The following is a 19,180-nucleotide window of genomic DNA, read 5'->3' as shown; positions in this document are numbered from 1 at the left end:
CCTACAGGCCGGTTTCAGGTGTTGCAATTTTCAGCAGGATAGACCTTAAGAGTGGGTATCATCAGATTCGTATCAGGCCAAAGGATGTGCACAACCACTGTGTTAGGACGACATTTGGTCTGTATGAGTTCTTAGTGATGCCGTTCGGTCTTACAAATGCTCTTGCTACGTTCAATAGTATGATGGATCGGATCTTCCGTCCACATCAAAAGTTTGTTGTCACATTCTTTGATGACATGATAGTCTATTTAAAGAATGAAGAGGAGCATAGACGTCACTTGACCATTGTGTTCAAAGAGCTACACAGTCACAGGTTACTTGTCAATCCTAAGAAAAGTGGATTCTTCTTGGAGGAGATCTACTTTCTTGGCCACATAGTGTCAAAGGATGGTGTTCGAATGGATCGTGCCAAGGTTGAAGCAATCAAGACATGGCCAGATTTGAAGACTGTGCATGATCCGTAGCTTCTTGGGCTTATGCTCTTACTACAGAAGGTTTATAAGGAACTTTGCCGAGATAGCTTCACCCCTTCATGCTCTACAAAAGAAAGAGGTCACGTTCAAGTGGACACAAAAAGAGATTTCAACTTTTAATCTCTTAAAGGAAAAGATGACTTCGGATCTTGTAATTGTCTTACCAGGCCTCAAAAAGTCATTTGTGGTCGAGTGTGATGCGTGTGGCAATAGTATTGGGGCTATGTTAATGCAAGATGGTCGGGTAGTAGCTTATGAGAGCAGAATCTTGCAAGGGCCAAAAAAGACTATGCAAATCTCTGAGAAAGAGTTACTGGTCGTGATTCATGCGCTTTCTAGTTGGAAGCACCACCTGCTAGCTGTTGATTTTGTTGTCCAAACAGATCTTCAGACCTTGCGATACTTCTTGACACAGTCAAAGTTATCCGAAAAGCACACGTGATGGGCAAACATTCTCTCTATGTTCCACTTTCAGATTCTGCATGTTATGTTGTCTTAGATCTGTTGAAATGCTATGTGTCAGAAAATAAGGACAAGTGGGAATAGTATCTACCCATGCTTGAGTATGCGTACAATAATACGGTGCATTCATCAAGAGACAAAAAGGTTCCTCCCATTTTGCATACAAAGGATAAGATTTTTGAAGCAGATTGATATGTAGAGAACATGGATGAAATGTATAAGAAAACAACAATTCACGTCAGTGACGATCAACAACCCTTTTCTGCTTTGCTTGAGTCTTCTCCAAGGCAAGCTTGATCTTCACCTGGTGATTGGGTACTCTTATGGTTTGAAAAGGCAAGGTTAAAGAAAATGAAGGGCAAGGAAAGGTTGTTTCTGAAGCTCAGTATGCATTACTCCATGCCTTGTCAAGTACTTGAGAAGATCGTATAGGCTGAAATTGCCTGACACTTGGAAGATTCATAATGCGTTTCATGTGAGTCTTCTAAGACCCTTTGTGGGAGATGTGCCAGAAGATATGCCAGATGAGAATCAACCAGAAGTTGAGGAACTTGATGAGATCTTGGTACCTGAGCAGATAATGGCACATAAGGAAAGAAGAGTTGAGGGAAAAGTTGCACAACGGTAACTGGTGAAATTCAGGAACTATCCATTTATGGATGCAAAGTGGATGGAAGAGTGTGAATTGCTAGTCACAGAATGTACTGCAGCTTTATCTTGAGGCCTTTGGGTTACAACCTACGTATGCCCCCTACGGATTCAACGCAATAGAAGTAGATAGTGCTCTACAAATGTTAAAGGTATTATGCTCACTTCGATTGTGGATAAAATGATAAAAATATGAAGGTTTCATTAAGTTATTTGTATCTATGTCCATGATCTTTCCTACGGATACATGTGATGGTGAAAGGGTGCTAATCACAGAAAATCATATATGGCATGTATATTGGGCATGCAATCGAGGACGTTTGCGATTTAAGAGGGGGGTATGTCACGAGGCTGTGGCAACAACTAATCTTAGTTGTTGGTTTCTTTCCTTTGATTTTTTTTTTTTTTTTTGGGACCCTCTTTTTGAAGTCACAAATGGCCGGACATTGTGTGGCTAGTGTCATAGGGCAGTCCCACAAACAATGACGCTTACTCTCCAAAGGATGGTCACAAGCTGTGCATGCTGTCGAAAGGCCACTACGTACTAGCCAACTCTTCACTGTTGTAGCTTTGTGTGCAACTAGCCATAGAGTGACTCGCCGCGGCTGTCTGGCGTCCCACAACCTTGCCCAAAAGGCTGACAAGAACTCAGATGTGAGACCCTTCTCTTGCCAATGAGGTGCTATAGCAGGACGAGCCTCTCTCCGTGCTGCTAGTATGTGACGTCCCAGTTGAACAATGTACTGAGAGAAAGGGACCCGTGGATGGTTGGGTGAGGACAAAGGGTCCCTCCAAAACCACTCTCCAGGATCCCACTGCACGAGCAAAACCACTCTCCAGGATCCCACTGCACTCGTGCCAGTGGACAGCTCTCCCAAGTCCAAAGCCTCCAGTGGCCTGTCTCAAGAGCTGCTGGTTCAGGATCGATGACACAAGTCCTCCCGCACTACTCGGATCCTCTGAAAACAACACTCTGCAACCTGTGGAGCCTCTACTGAGACTCTGTGTAGTCGACCCTCGCCCTCTATCTCGAAGAACATGGAGGGTACAGTCTCTGAGCAAGCTCGAACTTCGATGAGGATCTCTAGTCGCGTGAAGGCCCTCATCCATCTGGGAGCTTCTGTCTCTAGAGGTGTGAGCCACTCACCTGGTACTGCCTCTGTGATGTCTTGACACATGCTCTGCACCCTCTCATGCCCTGCAACTGGATACTCTGTAACTCCTCTGGCAAACTTGAGAACTGAAGCAAGTCCCCTAGAGTGCGCGCCGGACCCTCTGCCATGGGACCCCAAGAAACATGAGGCCTAATACCAACCAAGTGGCCTCTCTGAGTGCTGACCATGGGGTTCCAAACAAGGGCTGTCTCAAGCGCTCCTCTGTGCAGGTGGGTTGGTGTTGCTCCAGGCCTCTCCGCAATTGCTCCCAAGAGCGAAGCAGGCTCACAGCGAGACGATCCTCTAGTCTCCTGCTCAGACCAACTCCAGAACTGTCCCGAATATGGAACCAATCCTGGGAAGAAGAGGGAGGTACTCTCGCCTCAGCCCTTGGAAGCAGACCGAAATAGGCAAGTCGGCCTCCTCCTCAAGCACATGTGTAGTAGGGTCAAAACCATGATGCCATCGTCTTAAGTAAGCTTGAGCTGTTCGGGCTCATTGAAATCACCTTGGCCGTCATCTCTAGAGACTGGAACTCTATCTCGTAGTACCCTCTCCGGAGGATCTGGACATTGGTGATCTTGCCCACATCGGAAAGAAGGCGGGCCTGAAGCAGATCCAGATCCTCACCCCGACAGGGCCGAGTGTCATTGATCTTGCAAATAACTGAAGTGGCTTGTAAGCGTTCCAGTTCGACCATCAAGCTCGCTTGCTTCTGGCTCCAGAGCAAGTCGAAGGGTCGGCTGCGCGGTGTCGGGCGAGGGGTTTTGTGTAGAGTCCCTTTGAGGTGGAGCAGAGGCCGCCATTCTGTGTCTGTTGTTGAAAAGAGAAGGGCATTGGCGTCGAGGCGATTACCAACAGGCTGAAAGAAAACAGCCTACAGGCAGGGCAGAGTCAAAAGGGGAATGGAAGCCAGGGAGTGAGGAGGAGGGCTGAGGGCAGGGGACCCGGCTGGGGCAAGGCCCTGAAGGCAGGCAGATGAGGAGGGGGCGGGCTGGGGCAGCGAGGGCGTGCGGGTGCAGGAACAGGGGCAGCGCGCAGGATGGAGCAAGGGTAGTGCGAGCTGCAGGGGAAGAGGAAGCGAGAGGGGGGTGGGTGGGTGGGTGAGCGCAGGCAGCAGCGAGCTCGTACTATCATTCTGTTGTGCAAGATGTGCTGACATAGAAAGATTTTAGTAAAATCATACCTAGTTTCACCTTTCCCACAAAGAATTTGGAGAGAGAGAGAGAGAGAGAGAGAGAGAGAGAGAGAGAGAGAGAGAGAGAGAGAGAGAGAGAGAGAGAGAGAGAGAGAATGCTGGGCTGAGGAAAACCCCTTATTCTAAAGGGTTGTATGCCCCTTGCATATGCTCCAGTGCAGACCATGTCTGTGTCATAGCTTATCCTATAAGCGTACAACAATGTGCTTGTACAACTCTCTCGTAGAGAGAGGTAACAAAAGTCACTTCTTGACCCGCCTACCTTGGATGTGTTCGTGACTGTATCAGGGCGACTTAAGTATGGCACTTTGCCTAGTGTCTTATGTATGGAACTTAGCCTGTAAATAAACATAAAATAAAAAATTGTTTTAAGACATCAGTCACTTACCTTGTCCTTGAGAGAGTAGTTAGTGTTATAGCGGAAGCGTAATAGTAATGAGATGGAATTATGTCAATCTCACTGGCATGCCATGTACGCAGAGGTGTAAGCCCTTGGCGACATTGACGGCCCTACAGATTGAGCCGATACATTAAGTGCCTTGCACAATCGGGCATGGATACATCACACTTTGCCGTTTCATACGTAAATTGTGAGCTTATATCCTCACGTTGTCGAATGCTCAGAACTGTGCCAATGGTGTTGATTTGAAGTCAACGGCAGGATCTGGCACGGGTTAGAAGCCTTGCTTCTCATAAATGCTGTCAAAGCACTTTGCTTTGTATAGCCAACTTGAAAGTTAAAATGTAGAAAAACAAGAAAACTTGAAATTGTCTAACTTGGTTGCCCTACTCTGGCTAGTTGTCTTGAGTCTTGAGTTTTTGAAATAAAAACTCGCTTAAATCTAGCTCATAGCCATATTTGCTGCTCGAGTGAGTTAGCATATGTATCATATACGTCCTCGCGTGATTTAAAAACCGGCAGACATCTTGGCAAGTTTCCCCAAGTTCGTATGCAATTAGCATATTCCAAACCCGCTATGCCAAATGTCAAAAGGGAAGCCTTGCTTCACATAAGTACTCATGCAATTTTGGTGCTCATAGATAACACATACTCTTGCCAATTTACAATGGCATAACAAAAGAAAGTCGACCTTGTCGAGCATTCACAAATAATCGACCTTGTTGAATCGTGCAATATATTGAAAAATAGAAAAATATTTGCGAAAGATGTACCTCATACCTACTTGGTTTGATTACTGTTATCTTGAGGATTAGACGGAGCCTTGCTCCCATGATTTCTTAGAAAACTCGTCGTATCACACTTGTCGACAATCGGTGGATCATTTTCTTGTCTGAGCGCATCATGGGAAAACAGCTTGCCTAGAAGTCCAGCTCTAGCAACTTGCTTGATAGCATCTTAGAATTGCAGTTAAGGGTCGACCTTGCCGAGTACCTGTGCCTCCTTCATCGAGGCTAGTAACAGGCCGTGCCGATCTTCATGAGATTTTCAAGCACCACCATGCCCTGACCTTTGCCATGCAAGGGAAGAAGCCTTTCTTATAAATGAGATCATTTCTCACTCAAGCCTTGCTTGACTGTGAGTTGTTGTTGCACACCGTGTGTTCAAAAACAAAAATATCATGCTTTTGGTAATGTTGACAAGCCTTGCTATAGCTTAACACAAGCCGTGCTTGTTTGAAACGATGTGCCAACATATCATATATGGATAAGCCATATGCTCGTGCAATTCTAGAAATCAACAATCAATCATGCGTGCCATTCCATGTAGAGAAATGGAATTGACCAAGGTAGTAACAACCTTGTTGTAATGGCAATCAAGCCATGCTTGACAAATTCCAACCAACCCCTTTGGGCCATAGTAACACGGAACGGGCGGAATGGGGGGTTATCGTACCGAAACGGTGTTCCGACCGGTTCTATGCACCGAAACAGTGTCGGGAACGGAAAAGCGTTCCGGATCCAGAACGTAAGAAGGGAACAGCCGGAACGGGCATCCAGAACGGCCTGGCAGAATGGGCAGCAAAATTGAAAAAAAAAATAGAGAGACAGAAGAGAGTGAGAGAGGTGGCAGTTTGGGGGAGATTTCAAACCTCTCAAGACTAACACAAGGGAGGGGCGGGGGGTCCTTTTTTCTTTAAAAGCTATCAATATGGCACAAGCGGAACGGGCAACCACCCCCATTTCGGGAACGTTCCAGAGGCCCCCGTTCCCATCCATGTAACTATGCTTTGGGCGACAATCAGTGCCTAAGTTGGAATTGACAAACCTCAACAAAATTCAAATGATTGCATAACCATTACGAAATTGAAGTGGAAGCTTAAACAGGAATACCTGAAGTCTTGTCAAAAAATACATGAAGACAACATAGTTGAGGGTACCTGCTCTATCCCTTGGATATCCGTGCATGCAAGTGAAAACAATATCATCAGATGAAGTCTTACCCATCTGCAAATTCATCTGCCGATGTGCCTCCCATCCTCTTAATTGAACAACTTACAATCAAGAAGAAATTGATAATGTTTGCTTGGTTGCTTGTCCTCAGCCTTTAGCATCTTGCCAACTCTGTATTTTGCTTTGCACGGCCCTTGAATGTGGCCCTAAGGACCTTCATCATCCTTTGTGTAAGGTAAAGGCTCCTTGTAGTCTTGCATGGTTTCAGTTATTCGAGTACCGGAATTTCTTTGCATGTTTCATAAATTTTTGGCAATCCTAGAGATTTTGCAACAACTTTGCTTGCTACCTTTTCTTATGGAAGCTCTCCATGCAGGTGGTTGAAGAGGAAGGGTGTGCCGCATGGGCACCCTCCCTTGGAATCTTACAAAGGGAGGCCATCGTGTGAAGACAGGCTTCTGAAAAGAAACCTGCGATGGCAAGCAGCGAAGGAGGAAGCCGATGACATCTCGCATGCGCTACAGACCTCCATGGCCCGAGTGATGGATTTTCTGCAGGTCGACTGTCCACCTTCACCCGCTTCAAGGGCCCCTGCACACGAGTTTCGACTTCGACCTCCTCGGCTTGCTTGCTTGGCGGCCCTGCCCACGGTCCTTCCCCTTTCCTTGCAAGAGCCTCTTGTCCACGGCTCATATTTGCACACACACACACACACACGCACGCACGCGCAGAGAGAGAGAGAGAGAGAGAGAGAGAGAGAGAGAGAGAGAGAGAGAGAGAGAGAGAGAGAGAGAGAGAGAGAGAGAGAGAGAGAGAGAGATGATGACAAAATGAAATAAAATGTAATACTAACGTCTTCAAAAGGCCAAAATGACCTATGAGACCAAAAGGTTACATGTGGTGAATCTAAAACCATGTCTGGGTACAAAAAGTACAAAGAACTGAAAAGAAAATAGTGGGTAGGGGTGGGGTGAAAGCTGATACAAGGGGAAGGGGGGGGTGGTCTGTTGTGGGTTGATGCAATAGAGCTCTTTGAAAGTAGAGACATTAGTAGCCAAAAGGCCGTAGAGGTTCAATGTCCTCCAAGGTAAGCACTCTGTCGAGATGGCTCCTATGTCGCGCCAGTATGGTATGGATCCTCTGTCACAATCTGCGTCGATGTCGAGAGGGCCCCCTCATCCTTTGGCGACGGGATTGCCCTAACTCTATCGCCCGATCAAGCAGTATGCTTATGGTGCTGCTTGAGAGAGAGAGAGAGAGAGAGAGAGAGAGAGAGAGAGAGAGAGAGAGAGAGAGAGAGAGAGAGAGAGAGAGAGAGAGAGAGAGAGAGAGAGAGAGAGAGAGAGAGAGAGAGAGAGAGAGAGAGAGAGAGAGAGAGAGAGAAATGAAATGAAATGAAATGTTATATTAACGTCTTCAAAAGGCCATAATGACCTATGAGACCCGAAAGTTACAAAGTGGTGGATCTGATACAAAGTCAGAGTAACAAAATAACCTAACAACATTACAAAACAAAGATATATACTATGGGGTCCTAAGTTGGTTGATGTGAGTCAAGCAAAAACTAAGCAAAAAAATGGGCGGCTTGTTGGGATACGATGTGCTATTGGCCAGTTACGCACATCTTCTCACCAGTTGCGGATTGAGACTGGGAGATACAACGGAGTACCAGGAGAGGATAGGACATGCCCCTTGTGTAACATGGAACCTGAGACAGAGCTACACTAAACATGCCGCTGCCCCGTCTACTACGAGATACGAGGCCGCTTCCATTGCTTGTTCAGAGAGGGTTTTGGACCACTCTCAAGTGTCATGGGATACGAAGATCAGAGATGTCTGGGTTTGTTCTTGCTCGAGCTGCGCAGACACAGAGATAGCCTGATGAATGGCGAGGCTAGCCAGTCTCAAAGACGGATCACAGACTTCTTCAGAGCGGACACGGGACAGCTGCAAGAGCCACCCCAGCAGAGCTCCCCCTCGTCTCACACCAGAGGCACACTGATTGACCGAGCGATTGAACCGGGGAAATCCAGGCGCCCGCGACTGCGAAGAACTACATAGCATCGACGGAGGCTACGACAGAAAATTTGGAGCACGCTGTCCAGGCATGCACGACGCCCGGTTAGACTACTAACCATGGAGGAAATTGATGAGAGAGAGAGAGAGAGAGAGAGAGAGAGAGAGAGAGAGAGAGAGAGAGAGAGAGAGAGAGAGAGAGAGAGAGAGAGAGAGAGAGAGAGAGAGAGAGCCTTATTTACGTCTTCTAAAGGCCGAAGTCGGCCTATGAGACAAATCAATGTACATCTAGTGGTAGTCCGGGTGTCCGGAAAAGAAAATACTGAAAATAAAATGCTGAAATGAAAGCTAATGTAGAACTGGGATGTGCAGTGTGGTGGTATGATGGTAATGTGTGGTGGTATGGGTATATATGGCTCTGGCACCGCAGATACTGACCATATGAATATATGGCTGTGGATGTAGCTCTGTCACAACAGAAAATGACTACCTCGTGTTGAGTGAAAGTAAAAGTGTGAGGGCATACCCGTATCAGACCTGGCTAGTAGTGTGTGTGTGTGTGTGTGTGAGAGAGAGAGAGAGAGAGAGAGAGAGAGAGAGAGAGAGAGAGAGAGATGAAATGAAATGTTATATTAACGTCTTCAAAAGGCCACAATGACCTATGAGACCCAAAAGTTACAAAGTGGTGTATCTGATACAAAGTTAGAGTAACAAAATAACCTAACAACAATACAAAACAAAGATATATACTACGGGGTCCTAAGTTGGTTTATGTGAGTCAAGCAAAAAACTGAGCAGAATAATGGGCGGTTGTTGGGATAGCTGATTCACAAGAGATCTAGCATCGGTCGTTGGCGAATCTCATCAATTTCCTCCATGGTAAGTAGTTTGACCGGGCGTCGTGTATCTCTGGCCAGCGTGCTCCTAATTTTCTGTCGTAGCCTTCGTCGATGCTGTGTAGTTCTTCGCAGTCCCGGGCGCCTGGATTTCCCCAGTTCAATCGCTCGGTCAATTAGTGTGCCTTTGGTGTGAGACGGGGGGGAGCTCTGCTGTGGGAGTGGCTCTTGCGGTTGTCCCGTGTCTGCTCTGAAGAAGTCTGTGATCCGTCTTTGAGACTGGCTAGCCTCGCCATTCATCAGGCTATCTCTGTGTCTGCGCAGCTCGAGCAAGAACAAACCCAGGCATCTCTGATCTTCGTATCCCATGACTCTTGAGAGCGGTCCAAAACCCTCTCTGAACAAGCAATGGAAGCGGCCTCGTATCTCGTAGTAGATGGGGCAGCGGCATGTATAGTGTAGCTTTGTCTCAGGTTCCATGTTACAGAAGGGGCATGTCCTGTCCTCTGCTGGTACTCCGCTGTATCTCCCAGTCTCAATCTGCAACTGGTGAGAAGATGTGCGTAACTGGCCGATAGCACATCGTATCCCATGAGACAAGTGGGTATCCATGTATCTGGGTCTCGCCACAAAACCATCTTTCGTCAGCTGGAGGAGGTGGTCTCTGTAGAAAGCCATCTTCGTGCCCAATTCCTGTGTTGGTTGTATCCATGTCCTCCTGGTGTCTAGCTGGGTCAGGTCTTGGCGGATGAGCTTGGTGATCTCTGACTGTGTAAGAGTGAGAGATGGTGCATCCAATGAGTACTGGAATGGTGGCAGCCTGTTTATGCTGAACCCATGTGCCTGAAACCATGATGTCATCTCCCCATACCAGCATGTTGTATCTCCTTGTATGGCTAGCTGTCGAGAGGATTCGAGTGCTATGCGAGCATATCTGTCTCTAGGAAGTGCCCATGTGCGGTTTATGAAGGAGACTGATCTGGTGAGCGCCTTCACCACAAGTGGGGTGGCCGCTAGCTCTGCTCAGATAATGGCCGGTGGTACTGATGCCTTGCTTCTAATGAGCCGCGAGATCATAGAGACGAGAGGTTTCTTCATGTTCCCCCATCCGTCTGAGCGACCCGGCCTCCCGTGGTGATCCAGTGAAGGTCCCCATATCTCGGTTCCATAGAGCAGTGCTGAAGCCACCAAGGTGTCAAAGAGCCAGAGCTTCGTCCGGGGCTCCTGAAACTGAACCTGCGAACACATCCTCTCCAATCTACCCAATGCTGCGTGGGCTCTAGTAAGTCTGGTCTCTGCTGCTCTTCTGAGTGAGAATGCAGGTCCGCTAAAAACCACTCCAAGGTAAGTGTAAGCGTCTGTGTACTCCACCGTCTCCTGGCTGTATGTGAATGTAGGTGCTGACCTCCTGATCCACTGTGGGGTGGTATTAAACACCATAACCTTGGTTTTACCCAGGTTGACAGACAAACCACTTTCGTGGGCAAACGTATGCAAAGCATCCAATTGACGTTGCATTCCATCTGGGGATTCGGAGATCAACACTATGTCATCAGCATATAACAAAAGTGGAATCCATGTCCCTGCCAACTGAGCACCTTTATCCCCATCGCTGTCAATGTAGTCAGAAACCTCATCCACATACATACTGAAAAGAGTAGGAGAGAGCGGGCAGCCCTGCTTCACCCCAATAGTGGAGTGAACCGGTGTAGAAAGTCCCTCCGGGGTGCGTACATGCCCTACTACTGATCTGTACAATGCCATGAACCCCCAAATGAGTTCTGTGGGTACTCCCATTTTCTGTAGTCTGCGCATCAGTCTAGCTCTGGGGACCGTGTCGAAAGCTTTGCGGAAGTCCACAAAGCTACAATAGATCCGTCTCCCATGAGATCTGCCTTCTTCGATGATGGCCCTGAGTGTTAGGATATGGTCAAGAGTAGAGAAGCCTCTCCTGAATCCTGCCTGCCCAGTTGCACGTATCCCTTCCCTCTCTGCCCATCTACTCAGTTGTTGCTCCAGAATGGATGCATACAACCGTGCCAGTGTGTGCCCAATCATAATAGTGCGATAATTCCTAGGCTCCATGGGGTCTCCTGATTTGAAGATAGGTATGATCGTAGATAGGCTCCAAGAGTCTGGTAGGCCCTCACACATGGCCCGGTTAAACATAACTGCCAGAAGCTCTGCTAGTAGGTCTTTGGCATGTATGAAATGCTCAGCGACTAGGCCATCATGATCATATGCTCTCCCAGTCTTCATCCTGTCAATAGCTTTCTTCACCATCTCAGCGGTGAAAAAGACACATGCGTGTGGGCATGGATCGGGGTGGTTGAGGAGGGCCGGTTGTCCATGTACTGTGTACAAAGATGATGCGTACTGCCCCCAGGTCTCTGTGGAGGAAATAGCAGGGTGGGGGGACTGCACAGAGAGAGAGAGAGAGAGAGAGAGAGAGAGAGAGAGAGAGAGAGAGAGAGAGAGAGAGAGAATGCATGCCTCATGCAACCAATCTCCTTCCCCCCTCCTCCATGGCTCCTCCCTTCCTTGAGCTCTGATACCAATATAAGATCTAAGAGACTAAGATGTTGGATCCACCGCCCTACCTCCCTATATATAGGCCGGCTCCTAGCCCTAGCCATAGTTCGGATCCCCAGTCCACATTGGTCCAGTCTGAGCCCCTGGCTCAGGTCCCTGACCCCCTAGGTCGAGCCTTGCTCCTTAGGATCCTTGTCCTGACAGCAAATGTCCTCATAAAGTTCACCTTGTAAGAATGTCGTCTTGACATCCCAATTGACCAACTCCATGGTAGCCAAAGCAAGTACTAAGCTCAAGGTAGTCATATTGACAACTGGCAAAAAAACCTAATCAAAATATATGCCGTGCTTTTGTTGGAAACCTTTGGCAACCAATCTACCGTTGTTCTTCAGCTTCCCATCATTGGTGATCATCAACTTGTAGACCCATTTACACGGCAAATTATCCTTCCCTTTAGGCAAAAATACCAATTACCAAGTCTTCTTCTTTTGCAAAGAATCCGTCTCTGATTTCATGGCACTTTCCAACTTAAGCTTGTCATCCCATAACATAGCCTTATCATAGCAGGAGGGCACACGTAAACATAATGTAATCTAGACTCGACATCGACTATTCAGGAGGTGTCGCATGAGGAATCATCTATCCCACTAGCGTTTCAGCATCACTCGATGCACTGCCGCTACTTTCTGCATGGTCAGAGCTACTTTCTTCATGGTCAGAGCTACTTCCTTCATGGTCAGAGCTACTGGGCGCATAGACAGCCTTGTCTTTGTTCACGAACAGGTGGCATAACATCTTGAAACGTAACCTTCCTCATCTCAAGCTCTATTGGAGGGCTTTTGTGCATTTCGTCTCATTGAATATGACATCGCTGCTACGGACTGTGATATGGGAAATTGGATCCCACAAAATTTTACCATCTTCACCATAGCCAAGGAAAATGCACTTTTGCAACTTTGGTGCAAGCTTCTTCATGACCTTCTTTGGTACATGGACAAATGCTTCACCGCCCTAGACTCTCAACTATTCATATGGAGGTTTATGACTACTCCAGGGCGTGTAAAGCAACAGCAACGAGTGCCGTCATTGGTGATCTATTAAGCACATGAACTGCGGTCTTCATAGCTTCAGCCCATGGTAACTTAGCATGAGATAACATACTACGACTTCTTTTGCGAATAATGCCATGTTGCACTCATGGCACGTGCATGGAGAGGGGGAGAGACAGAGAGAGACGGAATGAGACACTATCTCTTGCAATCACTGCAGCTGAAGATCGGGGGCTCCCTTATTCACTGTAGTTAAAATAAGAAGAATGAAGAGTTAGTCGTAGTGAGCAGCGGGCCATGTCCGTCCTGGGCACATTGGCCCTTTACCCAAAATACTTGGATTTGTGAATGGCAGACGGACAACAATTACGATAGACAATTTAGCTAAAAATGTGACGTTTATGGATAGGTGCTCTATATGGAGGATCTCTTTGATCAGCTCCAAAGGAGCAGAGTAGCTTCTAAGATCGACTTATCTTATGTGTAAAAGTTGTAATCTGTCACAAGCAGAATAAATGCATGGGAGAGAGGAGCCTGCCGATGCCAATCTTGATGCAAGGTTACCATTAGCAGAGGCGTAAAAGCCCCATGATCAGCCCTCCCACTGAGAAAAGTCAGCCTTGGCTTGAAATGTTACGCCATAAAATTCCATGCGGGTGCCCAGCCCAGGACAAAACCAGCCATACAAAAGGATGCCATGCGTTGCCCAGGGATGAATAGGAGGTGACCTACAGAATAATGGACTTTGGAAATTATTGGGGAGAGATTGTAAAGTATTTTGGGTTTGGAGAAAGTCTGAGACTCTGTTTTGGTATGTCCTGACGAAGTTCCTGGTTGCAGGTTTTTGCAGATCCAGAAGCTTCTCAAGCCAGAGGGGTGCAGTTTCCTTACTTTACAAATGACCGAGTATTCATAAAGGTCCAAAAGATATATATTGCAGCTGGACACCCTATTTACCTTTTGAATTTGCTCGAGGCTCACTTTTTTTATTCTTTGGCTGATGACAGGGTAATAAACGCACACCAGAGCGCTTTGTAGGACGAGAAGCAATAATTACTACGCAATGTCTGAATGGATGGTGACTTTTCTGACATGGAAAAAATTGTTGTCTTTTGAAACTTTGATTGATGCATTTCTGGTAAGATCGTCTGGAATTTTACCACAGGTACTTGGTTAAAACACTGGATACCGGAGAAAGTGTTCGCCTGCAATATCGCTCGCTTCTAAAATTGGGAGGTCAAATTCTTATTTTACTTCAAAAAACTATTGTAATAGTGAATGGAGGATGTCTATACAGTTAAAATCAAGATTACTGTGGGGATACAACTTCTGAACTCTGATGAATTGTTTAGCACCAAAATTTGTCATTTCCGAATTCATTTTCCAATCAGCTACTGTCTATCAGATAATTAGTCAAGGTTGGTCCCAGCACATGCATATCATTTTCTTGACCTTTATTCAGAATTAAGCTCCCTGCGGAAAGGGAAAAGACATCCTTGACTCTTCATGTGGAGAAAGTTATACAGCTGCCCTTGATGGATAATAGTGTCCCTTTGGACTGGCACGTGCCTGTACATGTGTTGTTGGCTGGTGTGGCCAAGCCAAACTCCTAACGTGTAAGCTTTCTTTGCCCATTTCCAATCATCATTGTCCTTGGTCATCAACATTTGGAAGGGTTTGTGAATTGTGAATTATCGGGCCAGTTGAATTTTCGGACCTTGCTGAATGTCTTTGGTTTCCAGCCTGTAGCAGTTCCACCAATCTCCTATAAAGGTTATCGTTGATTGACTATTGTTATATACTAACGTGTCTTAGCAGGAACGGACAGGTGAAATGTTTTGAGTCTTGAAACGTTTTATCGATCAAGCGAAACACATGCTATTTCACGAACAACAAGCTCCCGTAGTTCCAGGCTTTAGGGCCTGAAAAATTCTATGTACGTACGTTTTAATCATAGTCATGGAACAAGACTAGCAAGGCCATCAAAGACGGAAACGGCTTGGTCCGTTCATCAGAACAGCTTAGATACCTCTTTATATAGGTATACTTAATATGCAATGTTTGGAACTCCCTGAAGAAATAGAAAAACGGAAGTGGGAATTGAGGGACTTTGGGAACGGAGTTATTGATCCGATAGGCCCTAAAACATAGTTTCCTTGTATCCATGGTGTCATTCCTATCGCTGTAGCTGATTCACACTCTCAAAGGCAGTATGATAGCATGTAGGGAAGCTCCAACAGGGATGAGTGACTGTGCTAGGCATTTATTCACATGTGGCAGTTCTTCACGATGGACCATGGTATCCACTGGCACTACAAGCACTCGGGTGGCTCTGCCCCATCCCACTTTAGGATATAGACATTGTACATATGCTGTTAATCATGGGAGAGCCACCCTTTTTGGTTGTACAGTATACCCTCTTGATAGGGGAAGTGGAGCCTGTTAGGCAGTTTACAAAACTAATAGAAGGATCTTCTATGAGAGAAAACAAGTATCTGCCTTTGGTAGAGCTACAACAACATTGTTCATACTTCCTACAAGAAAGGCTCCTTCTGAGATTGTCGAGGGTGCCAAGAAGGTTTCACCTATCTTGTGCACCAAGGACAAGATCTTTCAAGCCAATCATTTTGTTGAGAATTGGAATACATCCTTTGCTATGGTGAAAGAGGCTTTGCAGAAGTCTGAGCACAGGTACTACAAGGCAGCTGTAAGGAGAGAGTCGAAAGGAATTGATTGGGTCCGTCTTAGGTTTGAGAAGGCCAGACTTTGAAAAATGAGGGGAAAGGAGAAGCTGTAAGAAGCTCAGTATGAGATATTATGGTCCTTTCAAGATCACTGAAAATATCAATGATGTATCTTTTAAGTTGCAGTTGCCAAATCATTGGAGGATTCACGATGCTTTTCATGTGAGTGTTTTTAGACCATTCCAAGGACAGGTGCCAGACGATATGATTCTGGAGGAGCAGCCTATATGATCATGAGCATTTCTCGTGCACATTGGATCTGACGTGTGTTTTATGTGAAGAAAATCTCAGTACCTCTTTTAGTTTCTGATGTGTTTCGTTTAAGATGTAGAAAGGCTTTCAGTTTTGAGAGGCTTCTCTGAAATTTAGCCCATTTATGTTTTAGACAAGGAGACTACAACAGGAGTTAGCCGCGAGAAGCTGACAGATGAAAATTCTAATGATGCTTTGAAAGGACCATTCTTAAGTGCATGTCGTATTTCTGTATCTGCCGACAATGAAGAGGGCTTTCCACCCAACTCTGTTGACAGAATTGATGCAAATTCTTTTCTTTGTGGTGTCGTCAAAGGCCCAACTTCGGAATCTTTGGGCAGAGCCAATCAAGATAGTCAAAGGAGTAGAAGAAGAAATCAAGTGCGAATTACTGATACTTCTGGGGCTAGTTGGCATAGTGGCGGGACGTCTAGCAATTCGTCACAAGAATTGCTAGTTGGCCAGGTGATTCTTTTTCTGAAATTCTACATATTTTGTTGTGGACATAAACGAAATATTTTCCCAACAAGCACTGCCAGAACGGATGACAGATAACAACTTGACCTACATTATTTACAGGTTCGTGGAAGGTGCACACAGAAAGCTACAACCATGTACGACAGTGCAGATGATCAAAGAGCAATCAAAAGGATTGCAGCAATAGGTGCTACAGGTGGTGTGGTCGAAGGTTCAACCCTGCAATCTAACTGCTCTGCACGTGAGCACATTGCAACACAATGCAAGGTGCGGGAAGCAGAGAATGGCTGCGCTGAAATAAAAGCTGTTAGAGAGGCTGAAGCTGGCATTGCAGGTATATCCTTCCATTCTGATAGTGATCATCAATACATGAATTCAATTGGCACCTTACTGATCAGAGCTGTTTTTGCAGGAGAGAGTATTCCTCATAATAGTCCTCTTGGATCAAAATGTCAAGGGAAACGCCCCAGACCGAAGCACACCTCTACTCAGTTCCACAAGGGTTTATTGTCTAGATCTGATCTTCAAGAAGCAGACCCATACAAGAAGGTATTGAAACCCTGATTTTTGTGACTTGAAAACATTATTTTTTCTGCATCTGTGATGCATGTCTGGACCTTCAAAATGATTCACAGGTCTACTTGTCTGGACGCCGTAGGGGTGCTAACAAGGTCAATAGCCTTGGGTTAATTTCAAGGAAGCAATCTGCATTTGCTTCACTCAACTCAGACTTTGATCATTGTAGTGCCTTGCCTGCGGAAGAACATCAAAAGGCCGATGTTAAAACCAGTGGAGAATCAAGCAGTTATCAGAGTGCAGTTTCTTTTTGTGAGAGATTAAAGAGGAGGATGCTTGATTTAGAAATGGATATCCCTTGGAGTTGTATGCAGAATTATTGGAAAGAAGATCATGCAATCTGGCTTGATATGTTACATAAGAGCAGCTCATTGAAGGTATTGGCCCCGGTCTTTCGTGTTTGTTCATTGCTAATTCCCGTGACAGTATAAATGCTCAAGCAAGGCTGCTCAAGAGATTACTCACTTTCAGACAACGATACATGCAAAGAGGCGCTGATCTTCTGGAAAAATGTGGTGTCCCCACCTGACCTTAGCAGACCTTTGTATGTGTTTGTCTGAGTAGCGAATCGGGAAACTAATTGTATGCATTTCATAATGTGTGGTGTATTGTAGCTGGGGTTTGCAACTGCAGCATCTTTATCACTCTTAACTGAGTTTTCTGCTGTGGGTATTTGAAGGACGTGGCAAAGAGGCTAGAAGAGCTTCGCAGGGCCTTGATTTTGGAGAAAGCGGGTAACATCTCTGACACTGAATGGAATAGAGAACTTGAGGCTGCAGTTGAACTTGAAGCCGTGGAGGCTGTTGACTATCTTTGGAGAAGCCTTCATGATGACATCTCCAAACTATTGGTTTCCAAGTTGAAACGAGATAAGAAGCCATTAAACAACATCGAGGTTGAGTTTCTCGAGTTGAAGAGTTATTTTCCTCAGTTATGCATTGGGGGCTTGTCACGTGTGGGTGTTATTGCTGCCACAAGCATGGCGGCAGCAGAAGCTTACGCTGTTGGAGGGCAGGATATTGAGGTAGGCTTCGTGGTTTTTCCTGTTTGTTTCCTGTTTCTGGCATGCCCTATGCTGCCTTCTGAGTTGAGAGGTGTCAATGAGAACAGTTTAAGAGGCAATGTTGTCCTCTGCACATGCTTACCTGTTTTCTGCTGATTAAATCCTCCTGTTCTTACACTTCTTGTTCAGAGGGTTTTGTACTAAATATTGATCTTTATGCTGCTTTGGCTTTTGTTCTGGGTAGACATTACTTACCATTCCCATAAAGCTGGTTCAAGAGCACAATGTACAAGATCTGCGGGCAGTTATTGATGCGATTGAAAGAGAGAAGCGTCACCTATCAGCAAAGATTTTGAACCTGTGTTCTGGTGGTAGCAATTTTGGTAAGTCTAATGCTGAAGATGTGCTGATAGAGAATCCAAATCAAGTGCCTGTGTCGCCTACATTTCTTGCAGTGGAATCAGAAGAGCTTGTAATGAGTGAGCTTCCGAAAGAGTCAACTCTGACAGCAAACGATGGACAGCGCATGGTCCATGATGTAGAAGCTGTACTGGTGGATACAGACACCCAAGAGAAGGACGTGCCCACAGGAGAAATAGGTGGAGAAGAGACGGACCTGTCTGATTCTGATTAGTTGTGGGACCTGGGGTTGTAGCTATAGACTGTCTATACATGCCTTGACCCTGCTTGTACAAAATTTGTTGTACTGGCTGTTGTTTTTCTAGCATCATCGTTAGAGATGATCATGGAGACGATGGTGGTGTATATTATTGATCTATAAAGTCTTCTTTAAAAGCAGGCAACATGCACCCATTGTTCTCAATTCAAATTTTTGAACTATGTGTCGTTCCTCTACCTCGAAGGATGTGGAGGGCTTGAGATAGTTGTTTGTTTTCCTACCTTTTCTGAAGGGGATGCTTGTAGTTCACTTTGTCAACCTGAAGACACTGTTGTCTGCTTTGTACATAGCTTGGGCTTATGCTTTTAGCTAAGAATGGTTGATTCTTAACACTAGTCCTGTAATTGGACACTCGAGTGTCCCAAGACACTAAAGTGTCTTGTTCCAAGTTTTGGCAATTTACTTGTCAAGCTAGAAAGAAGTTTTTTAGACCTTGCTTCTACCATAGGTTGGTTATGAGGGGATGAAAAGATTGGATTTTTTTCCATGTCAAAATACAATCCTTGTGGAGAGAATTATTCCTAGTCATAAATTTTATTAAAATTTCAAGCTGTTTTACCAAAAAAATCATAACATTCTTATATTGTTTTGTAAAGATGTTTATTACAACCAAGTGTTAGTACTCCAAGTGTTACAAAACAATGGAATGCCCTTCAAAGACTAGTTTCCAAGTCATACGTAAGTTACAGACATAATTTCATACTTGAGCACGTGCTGAACAAGAGCATA

The 19,180-nt window shown here is 45.6% G+C and overlaps 1 protein-coding gene across 5 annotated transcripts in view; it reads left to right on the top strand.

Annotated features, from left to right (window-relative positions):
- Positions 1 to 18,595, top strand: part of LOC147422926 (uncharacterized) — a 76,815-nt gene extending 58,220 nt beyond the window's left edge. For 4 of the 5 annotated variants that reach the window (XM_086502260.1, XM_086502262.1, XM_086502263.1 and 1 more), the window contains 9 exons: positions 13,561 to 13,638; positions 13,728 to 13,798; positions 13,886 to 13,956; positions 15,850 to 16,181; positions 16,296 to 16,527; positions 16,606 to 16,742; positions 16,829 to 17,146; positions 17,449 to 17,793; positions 18,017 to 18,595. In XM_086502260.1, the coding sequence (XP_086358386.1) occupies positions 13,561 to 13,638; positions 13,728 to 13,798; positions 13,886 to 13,956; positions 15,850 to 16,181; positions 16,296 to 16,527; positions 16,606 to 16,742; positions 16,829 to 17,146; positions 17,449 to 17,793; positions 18,017 to 18,406 (1,974 nt within the window). In that variant the 3' untranslated portion in view covers positions 18,407 to 18,595. The remainder of the gene's footprint in view (positions 1 to 13,560; positions 13,639 to 13,727; positions 13,799 to 13,885; positions 13,957 to 15,849; positions 16,182 to 16,295; positions 16,528 to 16,605; positions 16,743 to 16,828; positions 17,147 to 17,448; positions 17,794 to 18,016) is intronic. The other variant, XM_086502261.1, reaches the window with a different exon arrangement.
- The last annotated feature ends 585 nt before the right edge of the window (positions 18,596 to 19,180 follow it).

Source organism: Adiantum capillus-veneris, chromosome 26 (assembly GCF_014529385.1).
Source record: "Adiantum capillus-veneris isolate H3 chromosome 26, ASM1452938v2, whole genome shotgun sequence".
In the NCBI taxonomy this organism is placed as follows: domain Eukaryota; kingdom Viridiplantae; phylum Streptophyta; class Polypodiopsida; order Polypodiales; family Pteridaceae; genus Adiantum; species Adiantum capillus-veneris.
Note: the sequence above shows the minus strand (reverse complement) of the source record. Positions and strands in the feature narration are given on the sequence as shown.